The sequence below is a fragment of the Cariama cristata genome, unplaced genomic scaffold (assembly GCF_000690535.1).
Source record: "Cariama cristata isolate BGI_N322 unplaced genomic scaffold, ASM69053v1 scaffold34108, whole genome shotgun sequence".
In the NCBI taxonomy this organism is placed as follows: Eukaryota; Metazoa; Chordata; class Aves; order Cariamiformes; family Cariamidae; genus Cariama; species Cariama cristata.
Genome location: NW_009632379.1, coordinates 24,305 through 36,281, shown reverse-complemented (window position 1 = coordinate 36,281; position 11,977 = coordinate 24,305). Strand labels below are relative to the sequence as shown.

Genomic DNA, 11,977 nt, shown 5'->3' with positions numbered 1-11,977 from the left:
AATGGAACTAGAAAGGGAATGAAAAAATAAATAAATAGATAAAAGAGAATTAAATTTAGTTTGAATCATGTGGCAAAGAAATACATTTAAAGTGAAGTAGAATAATGTAACAATAAGGATGCACCTCTTGTTAAAATAGAAGCAGGGTCTGAAAATCACTTTGAACAGCAGCCTTGTGATGAGAAGCTTAAGGCAACTGCTTCCTGGAATATTTTCCACTGAATCTGGCTGAACAAATATTAGGGAATTTAACTGGGGAAAGATAACATCTGCAGATGTTCACAAGTCTGCAGTCATCACTGTGGTTGGCCCAAAGACTTACAGGAGCATGAAATGGTTTGCTGTTTGTGCTTGGCAAAAGAAAACAGTTCTCACTGGCTTAGTACACATCTCCTCACGAACAGAGATCCACTGAGAGCAGGGATTGCATCCCACTAGAAATCCATCACACCGCTCTGGATTTCTCATCCTATACTGTTGTCTGAATTTGACCTAGAGACTTCATCTCCCTCAGCAACTGCCTGCATGAGCGGCTAGGTCTACCTAGACTTGCAAAACAGCACACACATCAAACCGCCCATTCCCACTTCTGCTAGCAAGTCTTCATACATGGAGGATAAATAGAGGAGCACAGGAAGAACAGAGGGCTTCTCCCAACATTTAGCTCAAACCAGAGAATTGGCTGCCTCAAATAGCTTCTCCCAGTCACGCAAGACTCACAAAGCTTGGAAAAGCTGAAGCGAGAAGCAAGAAGCCACTTCTTCAATAAACTTAGTGGATTTCCAACCATTTCTGTCAGTTGGTGGAGCAGAAATAGTGCTAAATATGGAGAAGTAAATATCTCCCTGTATTTGTCTGCTATCTACCAAAGTAAGATTTGTCTCTTAGTCACCGCCCGCTGAATGGACAGAGAAACTATTGCTGCTTCTAGTACTCTTCCTTTCACTGGGAAATGAAAGCAAGCAATCGGAAACCTCCAATAACCCAATGCAAGGCTGACAAAGGCAAAGAACAAATTTCTCTCACCTTGCCAAGAGGGGTCTGTTTGCTTCCAGGAAACATCTGTAGGAACTTACAAAAATCCTCAGGCCAGAAAAAATAGCATATAGAAAATCACCATAATGGCACTATAACTATCAGAAAAAGTTATGTGGCTTGGCTGTTCTTAATGTAGTAGCTCTGACTGAGATCTGTTTGGTCATACATAGAGGTTTAGAGCAGTTCAGTACTCTGAACACGAGGCTAGATCAGAACATGTGTATTCTGAGGTCTATATAAAGAATTTCCCAACAGAAGTCAATCCATCTGTTTCAAAAAAAACCCAAAACATATCAACGATTGAAGATATCCAGGGTGGACAACAGCCTAAATGTAAAAGCCTTTCGCTGCATTCTTTGTTTCTTACATAATGATTCTGAGCCTTTAAAAATGGTAAACCAAGCATGCAAGGCCACCTCTGAGAGGTCAGCTCTGGTAGTCTCATACGTTTTTAGAGTGCAGCACTCAATCGGTAAAAAGTGGGGATATGCCACGATGATTTCAAGAAGAATATATTCGGTCATTTCATGAGATATAAAGGACAAATGTTTCCAGTCACTTTCATTATAATATAATCATCATTCTTCAATAAGAGAAAAAATGCGATCGAAAGACTTGGCTAAAATTATGTCCACTTACCAGCAAAAGGATGGAATGGTGTTTGAATCAAGACTAAAATAAACCTGAAACTCAACAGGCTACCTCTTGCAAAGACAATTATATTACAAAAGATTATATTTAATTGATCTTTTAAAATTAAAATTTACAAACCTGCTCCTGACTCAAAGTAAATTTACAACTCATGATTCTAGACAGAGGTACAAAACTGTGCTGTTGGATGACATATACAGCAGTTTCAGACCACAATTTGTTATTGCACACTTAATTAGTAACACTTAAACAGCAGTGAGAAGAAATGTCAAATGCTACGAAAAGTATAATTTATTCTCTCCTGGCAGATATTAATTGGCCTGCATTAATGGCATTTGGAACTATTACTAATGAGGAAAAATAGCCAACCCAGCATGGCACCAATATCTGTAGTGAGGGGACAGTCTTCTAGCCATAAAAAAAAAAAAAAGTGGGGGGAAGGGGGAATACCACATCATAAGGTAAGAAAAACAATTTCTCAAAGAGGATGTTTACGACTAAATTTCTAAATTGCTGCCATAGCACAGCATGGGAGAAATTCTGAAAATGCCTCCAGCAGCTCTGCTGTATGATTAGTCTCAGCAGTTATCAGCTAACTGGAGTTTGTGTTTGTGTTTTTCTCCCAGGGTCTAGTCATTTTGTTATACAGAACCAGGCAGCTAACCAGGGATCCTCAGGGACAGCAAGGTGTCCTTTGAGCACACCAGCTCCTTTTCTTCATTTTTTTTTGCAGGGCAGAACAGTGGGAAAATGGTCAAAATATGTTTTCTATTACGCTTTTATCAAAAGCGTAAAGATAGGGCCATATTAGTTTAACTTCCAAGGTATACTAAAAATCATATACAGCCTCCTGTGGTATGTAAATGAAGCCAGGAATGTAGCGGTTATGCATAGGTACATTTCCTAAGCAGAAGGAACTTTTGTAAATTCAGTTAGCCAGAGTAAACGGACAATTTGAGAACTATACAAGCATATTATTCCACTATTTCACTGTTTTAACTTAAGATCAAATGCTATGATAGTGTTTATCTCAGCACTGACCATTATCTTGAAGGATTCCTGTGGAAGCTGTTACTCTAACTGTCTGTTTTACTTTTGTAGAGTTGTTAGAAAAGTGTCGTCTGGACACAGCATCCTCTGGATTCTGGCTTTTTTTGTCTTTCCCTTTGAGAAGCTGAGGTGAGGAACTGTTTTCTCCTGGGTCACTGGATCCAAGGGTAGATTTAGATTGCCGGTCATTTCCCTGAGAAGAAGTGTACGCAATTATCATTGATGCAAATGATAAAGTTTATTTTTTTAATTTCAATATTATTTCAACCTTTTAATACTAAGGATTGGTATGAGGTGTTAAAGAAGCATATTAATTTACAATCAGTATGGCTAAGTGATATCTTAAACTATCCAGAAAGCCGTAACTATTTCATCAACTTACTATATGATCCGACTGATTAAAAGCTCCTCAACAATTCCCAGAAGAAAATAACATTTATTACAAGGAAATAATGCTTCATTTGATGAAAAGAGTGGCTAGGTGAATCTATATGTGCATGCATATGATATACAGCTATATCTCATCCATGCATATGCGTGGCAAGTCACAAGATGCAACATAACTTGTGAATAATTCATTGCCTGTGTAAATGAGACATGGGCATTAATCTAAGTGTCAAAAGCAGGTGGAAAAGGACGACAGTCTTCTCGTGGCAGTAACACTGACTGCCAAGTGGATGCTAAGAAAGAGGTCTGCCCACAGATCACCTCTGAATCACCTCCAAGGACATCAGACAGTTCCTCTGCTTGCTCTGTGGTGTATCTAGAAACAGAACCAGAAACCCGGTCCTTATTTTTACAGCTTTGATGTACGTACAACCCCGGGTGTACTAGCCAGAGATTTTATTATTTATACACATTTTTCTTCAATCTAAATCTATTCACAATCAACATCATAAAAACCTGAACTGTATATAGCAAACCTTTAGGCTGCTGTTTATATCGTTCTAGACTGCGTAAAGACTTTACCAGCTGAACACCCTCATCGTTGCCTCTCGTTAGTGGCTGTCAGCCTTCTACTTTTGCTAGTCTAGCAGCAGTTGTAGTTTCTTCCTAATCCAGTTCTGTCAAAACACTCCATATAACAACAAAACACTCATGCAGAAAGGGCAGAAAATCTTATTCATATCTGGAACTGTTCACCTTATCCCAGACTTAGCTGAATCACAGAAGAGGAATATATTCTACTTCATTGTTTCACTTAGTGTAGTTGCATGAATAATTCATGCTATTTGAGAATTTGCCCACCAGAAAGCCCTTTCATTCTGCAATGGTCATGGACAATTCTTTTCACCTTACTGCTAAAGTTAAAAGGTAATAATATATAAAATTAAAATCTTTCAGAAAAATAAGTCCTGAAAAAAATTCCACACCTCTTCAAAAATCCTGCATACGTTATTACATTTTAATGTGATTCTTCTAATTTTCACATAATCAGTAGAAATCAGTTCTGTTTAAATATCTTTGTTAAATACCATCTAGCTTTTACCATCTATCATTTATCTACCAATACCATCAAATCCACCACTTATCCTTTCTCTGTAAAGAGAAATGAGGGTACAGCAATATTTCATTCTCTTCTAATTCAAACTGGAGACTGTTAGTCCCGAGTAATAACAGTAAAAAAGTGTAGATATCAAATTGAAGCAAACAATTGCATGATTTATACAAGTTCAAGTGTTGCATTAGATATCTAAGAGCAGTAGTACATATTCCTGCCTCCTTCAGTTTTGACACTTGGTATGCGTTACAATCCTAATGGAATAAAGGCAAATATCAAATAATTTTCTGTACATGTTGTTAAGTAATAGTAGAAGAGGTAAGCAGTTATTTTTACAAATGCTAGAATTGCAAAGCTCACATTTTAAAAACAAACACCACTTAAAAGTATGTTCTTTACTGAGGTTTTATCCTCTACTGAATATCAACAGAATGGAACAGAGACTTGTATATTTTATTGCTTATTTTGTTTAGTGTCTCCAGGGTTTTTTGTTTTGTAAACAGTGAATGGACATGATCAACTACCGCAATTATAATGATAGACTGTGAGTCTGACTCTCGGCTGTCTTGTACTTGTACAGTAAACTGCACTTGTACAGAATCGGTGCAAACAGATACTTAAATTCTGATTTGGCACTGTTTTAAATCCACAGCGGACTCATTTTGTACACATATAAATGGCTATACAGGATACAAAGCAGTGGAGGGTCAAGCTCTGTATTTAATGGTTAGTTAGGACAAAACACATCAGATAGGAAACTGTTTTAGGCGTTATTCATACTCAGCATGCAGAAACACCATTTTCTGCAAAATGTTTTGTAAAAGGTTCTGTGTTTTTCCTTTAGGTGTATAATCTGAAGAAATAAATAAATAAACAAGTACACAAAGACAGCTGACAAGGTTTATGGGAAAGACCCCAAGGCAGTAGTTGATCTTTGCTATGGAAGGTTTTATAAAAAATAAAGCAGTCATTATTGCAATAATACTTTCTCAGATTTCTTTTGTCTAATTGACACTGCAAATAGCTACAGATTCGTTAAGTTTTAATAAGCATACCACCAGGTGGCTGTGGATTTTTTCTCTTCAGATTTAATTAAAACCCAAAGGACAGAAACTTTCCATCTGCTGGAATTAAGCAAAATTAGAAACAAACTTTCTTATGGCACTTGATACTTACACTGCCTTTAGACTTTCGAGATCCCACAATCGGAGGTAGTACAGAGGCTTTGGAACTGCAAAAATAAACCATAGCTTAGAATTGTGTACACTGTCACTATCATAGACACTACGTATCTATAACCAAGCCAGATAACACCAAGTCAGCTATGGCAGCAGAGTTTTACTGTTTTATTGTTTTATTTATCCTGCGTTTTTACTAAGAATCACTTATTACTGTTCAGTAGAGTATATTTAAACGCATAATCATTAACTTATTCAAACAAATGCATTACATTTCCCCACAGCGCATACTTTATATACCGAAAATTTGCAGAGCAGTATTCAGTGAATTACTATGTGAAAGATCCTTACAACTATTATAATGAAAAGTTCCAGCACTTTCAACAAAAGTCTGTTTACATCAATCAATCAAGATAGCTTTTCATTGTCATTAAATTAATTTGTTGTAAATGCTGTTTCCCAAAACATTTCCAAGTTATTCACGTTGTATACAGTTGCTTACTAAAAAAAAATATAAATGACACCTCAGTTTATATGCAGAATATGGGACAAATTCTCTAAATTACACCAATTCGTGGGACAAATTTCCATTTCTTTCTATTCATTTCAATGAAATGGCTCCCAATTTTTATGTTTTCCACAGATACTAAAAGCCCAAGTTTCTCCTTACAGACACCCGGGTTAGGACTCTAAAAGCCCAAGTTTCTCCTTACAGACACCCGGGTTAGGACTCTACTATGTGATAATTGTAGCCTACAAGCATGCTTAAGGGAGTACATGTTCCACAAAACATTACCAAGCAAGAGTAGATCTAGACTGGTGTAGCTGCACCTAATCTCATTCAGCTGCACACATTTGTATGCCAGGAAAAAAACAAATTAAGCCAAGTCAAAATAATCCTTTCTCTGATACTATTTTTGTGATACATGACCAATGGCATGTTTATGAGGTGAAATAGTCTTCTGAATTTCCATTTTCTCTTTTGTTTTTGTTACCTCCACTTTCTCAGAAATTGTCAATAAAGTTTTGCATCCATACTAACCCATCCTTGCCTCCCTCATTCTTGGAATGACGATTTTGTACTTTACCGGTGGTACTTTAAAAACAAATTGACACATTCAAGCACATGAGAAGTATATCACACAGCTATATAACTTACCCTTGTGGCCTTCTCGTCGTAGATTTGCTAAACAGCAGATCACCATATGGCAACTTCTTAAACTTTTCTCTACCCACTGCAACATAAATTTGCCCATTCTCCAAGTCTGACCCATTCTGAACAAGTTTTCCATCCAAAGTGTAAAGTCTGAAAAATATGAAAATGTTTAATATAATAAACCTTAACAATGTTTCCAGTTAGGTGTATTAAAAGCATTGAAAGCTACGTTAATCTAAACTCACTAAATCATGTTGAATTTCCAGATACAAAACCCAATAAAGTACAGTGGATGCCACACGATGATCAGTTGCTACACAAAAAACGAAAGACAAGGAAAGACAGAGCAAAATACTGACCTAAATCATAGTTTATATAAAAGTAATGAAGTATGAAGCGCTATGACAGATGAAATGCTCTCATAATTTCTAAAATTAAATAAATGGATTTGTACTTAGAAGGTCTTTAATGCCTTTCCCCTGATACCTTGGAAGGGATCTATTTCATGAGTTCCTGAACCCTCTCATACCAAGTCCCACCTCCCATCTGTGCTCTGGGCATTATGTAGTAACCTGGGAAGAACAGGACATTCGTGGCCCCACGACTGAAAATGCAGGACCTGTCCACCTAAAGTGGACTAAGTTGATAATATTACACTTATATTGTATAGATCGGAAGGTTGGAACATGGCTGTACCTGGTGAGGTAAGGCTGGGAGTAGCAAGAAGTACAATAATACATTATAACAAGAAGATGTGTATCTTAGGCACCTGTAATACCAATAATTAACATATCTATTACACCAGGTAGATTTTTACCACAATAATTTCTGTTTGTACACTTTACCGAGAAGGAAGAAATGCATTAAGAACTGGTGAAGCAGACAGAGGGGCAGTCAACACTTTATTTCTATGCTATCCCAATTACATCATTGTCAAGTTTGTGATTTTATTTAAGGATGGTCAAAACAACAAGGAAGGAGGAAACATTCAATAATAAACAAGCTCTTTCCTATGAAGCATATTCCAAAACTCAACAATATTTATATTTCATTAAAAGTCAACATTAACAGTTTTGCATTTAAGTCTTAAATGCAGGAATGTTGAATGGCTATCTTAATTGCCTTTCTAGAAGCCTTCTACAGGAGCTCCTATATGTTATTCATAAATTTCAACACAATGCAGGGTGATATATTGATATATACACCTATACACCTTTTGGGAAGAATATCAAGAGCCTGCCTTGATAAAACCCCGACTTACAAAGTGCAAAAATTTTCAGTTTAATAGAGAAAAAGCTGCCTAAATTCATTCACACAGTGGCACAACCTTGAATCACAGAATCACAGAATCATAGAATGGTTTGTTTGGAAGGGACCTTAAAGATCATCTGGTTCCAATCACCCTGCCATGGGCAGGGACACCTTCCACCAGACCAGGTTGCTCAAAGCCCCATCCAACCTGGTCTTGAACACTTCCAGGGATGGGGCAGCCACAGCTTCTCTGGGCAACCTGTGCCACTGCCTCACCACCCTCACAGTGAAGAATTTCTTCCTAATATCTCATCTAAATCTTCCCTCTTCCAGTTTAAAGCCATTGCCCCTTGTCCTGTCACTCCATGCCCTTGTAAAAAGTCCTTCCCTAGCTTTCTTGTAGGTCCCTTTAGGTACTGGAAGGCTGAAAATCAGAGAGAAAAAAAAATAACACACACAAAAAGACGCAGCTTATAGAACCAGGAGTCACTGAATAGCTGAGGTTGGACACAATCTCTGGAGACCGCCTAGTCCAACCACCTCATGCAGAGCAAGAGCAGCTACAGTAGGTTGCTCTGGGCTGTGTCCAGGTGTGTTTTGAACAATTGCAAGGATGGAGACTCCACAACCTCTCTGGGCAACCTGTTCCAAGGTTTGATGACCCTTATGGTAAAAAAATTTTTTTTTTTCTTCTGTTCAAGTGGGATTTCCTGTATTTCAGTTTGTGCCCACTGCCTCTTGTCCTGTTACTGGGCATTGCTGAGAAGAGCCTGGTTCCGACTTCTTCACTTGTTCCCACCAGGCATTTATACACATTAACAAGATCCCCCTGAGCTTTCTCTTCCCCAGGCTGCAGAGTCTCAGCTCTTCCAGCCCTCCTCACAGGACAGGTATCTTCAAGCCCTGCATCTTTGTGGCCCTTTGCTGCACTTGCTCCAGCATGTCCGTGTCTTTCTTATATTCCCCTCATGAAAGTACCTTGATTTTCTAGGTACCTCCTGGCATGTAGAAGTACCTTGGTTTTCTAAGTGCAGAGACTGAAACTTCTCAAAGGTGAAATTGCAGCTTTTAAGAATCTTGATCACATTGCTGCTTCTTTGCGAAGGGGTATGCTAACTCTGAAGCATCCCCTTTGTATTACTCATATTTACTTTTTAGTGCAAACATTTCACAGGCATGCCAGCAATTCAAAAAGCAATTTATGTTTCACTACCATGCAGACAACATCAGTTACACACCAACCATGAAAATAAACTAGGCAATCTAAAAATCAGCAAGAAGCCTATTTTTGAATTAATCTCATTGTGTTTTGCTAGATTACATTTTGCTTTGGGGAACTTGGGGAAAAAAACAGAAAATCAGTGTACCACAGTCTAAGAACTGTTTTATGTATTTGTATGGTGCTACAGGTATGTAGAGGTACATACAAATATGACTGTGGGTTTTTGTTCCCGATCTTTCACTTTGGTTATGTTTTAATGTTATATTTAATGCACAAAAGTTGTTTGTTTAACATAATTCCCCAAAACATTATGGATTATCTGGCAATCTCTAGTTGTATTTTTCACCCTGAAAAATTAATCACAATACCCAAATCAAACATAATCACTCACTGAAGACAAAATTGAAATTAAAAATGCATTTAAAAAAATGGAACTTCAAACAAATAACTAACTATTGACTTAACAAGCATCACAAAATTTTTGTGACACTTCTGAAGCCTTCTACCCACCCGCCTGGCCACAACCATTCACAGACCAGCTGGGTTCTCTCAGGCTAGTATTGTGCAACAAAGACGTCCTTGTGGTCACTTCTTCCGGTCACTGTGGGATGATTTAGGGCTTGTATTGTGGGATGACAGTGGACATCCATTTTCCTTCCTGAATCCAAGCCAAAAAGTGGCAGCAAAAGCAAAGCAAGCATGCAGGCTGACAAAGGAGACAGCAAAGACACAACCTGCAGGACCAATATCCCCAAATTCCCAGTTGCCAATGCACCAGGTACCTGCCCATCAAGTTGCTGTACCCCATATCCCCATGGACAATCTGGCAAGCAGAAAAGCTACTTTCTCATTGTCTCCTCTCTCATGTTTCTTACTTACATCCCTATTCTGATGGGGATGATCAATAATCTTTTTTTTAACAAGCCACATGTGAAACTGCGTAAGACTTGGCAGCTTTGTACTTCTTTTAATAACATGGAAAAGAAAAATGCCATATACATAATGCAGGGTCTCGTAATTCCACATATTGTTCTTTAATGAGAAATTATATCTTCCCAGCATCAGTGGTCTTACAGGACCTCCCCTAATGCTAACATAGTTTCGGTAAACCCCAGCAATTAATGTGTAACTTATTAAAGAACAATGATCACTTTACTAATGTATTTAATATGTTTTCCTAGCATTTTAAGGAAAAGAAAATGAAAACTAGGTTAATAGAAAACCAGAAAAACATTAAATAATTCAAAATGTCATGTACATTATCTTATTTTTTTAAAGGATTAAAACTGAGCACTGAAAAGAACTTCCCAAAAGCAATCCTAACTGTGTACAGAATGATTTATGCTTTCATGTACATCACTCAGTTTCACCAAGGAGTGACACCAAGAAATGAGAATAAAATGTGAAAGATTTTTAAATTGCTAAACAACCTCAGAGCAGAAAGAATTGGTATGTTGTAAACAGCTGTTATTTTGCTCACTTCTGAGTTACACTAGCTGAGAATCAGATCCAGAAAGCTGCAACACTGCAAGTAAAAGTGCTAAGTAGCCAGATAATAGAAGCAAAGAAATGCAGGGCTGGGATGAAAAATTAGATGAGAGTTAATAGTCAACAGATAGCATTACCTCAATCTTTTATCATCTGTATCAGCTCTGGGAAAGCAATCAGAACTGAAAGACTACCTTATCTTCACTGATTTCAGAAAGATTTTGCAAGCTTAGCCTCAGGCATTGCGTAAGCTGTGAAGAATGATTTTCCACAAAAGGCCCTTTCCCATCTGAGGAACGGATTTCTGTAATGTGCTCTGCAGGGGGCAACACTGGAATGTCAGTAATTTCCCTGTACACACCTCAGCAGCCCGCTTACGCTGCAATGTTTCTCATGGAAACTGCATATATCATTTTACTCTAAAACCTGCAACAACTACCAAATATTATTTGAGAGCGCTTATTTTATGTTGTAAAATCCTTAAGGGACTGAAACTTACCCATCCAAGCGGTCACCTCCTATTCCTGAGATACCACAACTACTCAGACCAGCTGAGATACTGGAACTGGCAAACTCCCAACTACAACTTTGGCCTTGGCTCTTTTTAGGCTGAGCATAAAGTGCATCTTAGTCATAGCACAGGTCTTCAAACACCAAAGAACCTATAATATTTTCCTTGAAATTGTTTGCCCCCATGAATTTAAAGAACTATCAAAATTAAAAGGTAACATGGATTGCATCTATTATTCCACATTCCAAACACCTTCACCAGCTTTACCATGTCCATTTATTTCATTCTGACATGTAACTTAATTATTAATACTAAGCATATTGCATTATTATTGTATCATTACATGCCTGTTAACTAAATATTTAATCAAGAAATAACAGCTGAAACAAATTGAGGTTTTTCTTTTTTTAACTAGCAATTGAAATGAAACCTGAAGTCTACTTGGAGTCAACATATTTCCATTTTGTGGCTCTTTGATGTATGTTAATTTTCTGACAGTGGAATTTCCCATGAAGCAGGAAGGATCCATTATATCTACCCATGGAGTTTTAAAAACATATCTACACATATCAAATGTGTCTTGCAAATATTCAGCTTTCTGATACCTGTGAACAGCTCCACTTCTGAGGGTAACTTTTCCTGTAACCATTTCAAGAATATGATCCCAGTGATTCAGTGTTTTCCTGGGAATGAGGAGGCGCACTACAGGGCTAATAAGGTCCCCGTTAGCAATCAGGCTGAAATAAAGCAAAGTAAAATAATCTGGAGGAGCATTTCAAACAAAACTAAAGAAAAAAAAGTTGAGATACCACCACCCCACCACCCCTAAATGCCAGTTCACTAACTGAAAATTTTACTTACAAAATAGTATAGGGCTCCTGGAGTGGTCTTCGAAACCGTGCTGACACAGTGATTCTACTGTGAGTAACTG

The 11,977-nt window shown here is 37.6% G+C and overlaps 1 protein-coding gene across 1 annotated transcript in view; it reads right to left on the bottom strand.

The window, feature by feature from the left end:
* Nucleotides 1-2,719: 2,719 nt before the first annotated feature.
* DCDC2 (doublecortin domain containing 2) overlaps nt 2,720-11,977 on the bottom strand; it is a 32,709-nt gene continuing 23,451 nt past the window's right edge. The window contains exons 4-8 of the mRNA XM_009706318.1: nt 11,908-11,974; nt 11,652-11,783; nt 6,578-6,724; nt 5,417-5,471; nt 2,720-2,932 (exon numbers count right to left, since the gene is read on the bottom strand). Coding sequence (XP_009704620.1) covers nt 2,720-2,932; nt 5,417-5,471; nt 6,578-6,724; nt 11,652-11,783; nt 11,908-11,974 — 614 coding nt within the window. The remainder of the gene's footprint in view (nt 2,933-5,416; nt 5,472-6,577; nt 6,725-11,651; nt 11,784-11,907; nt 11,975-11,977) is intronic.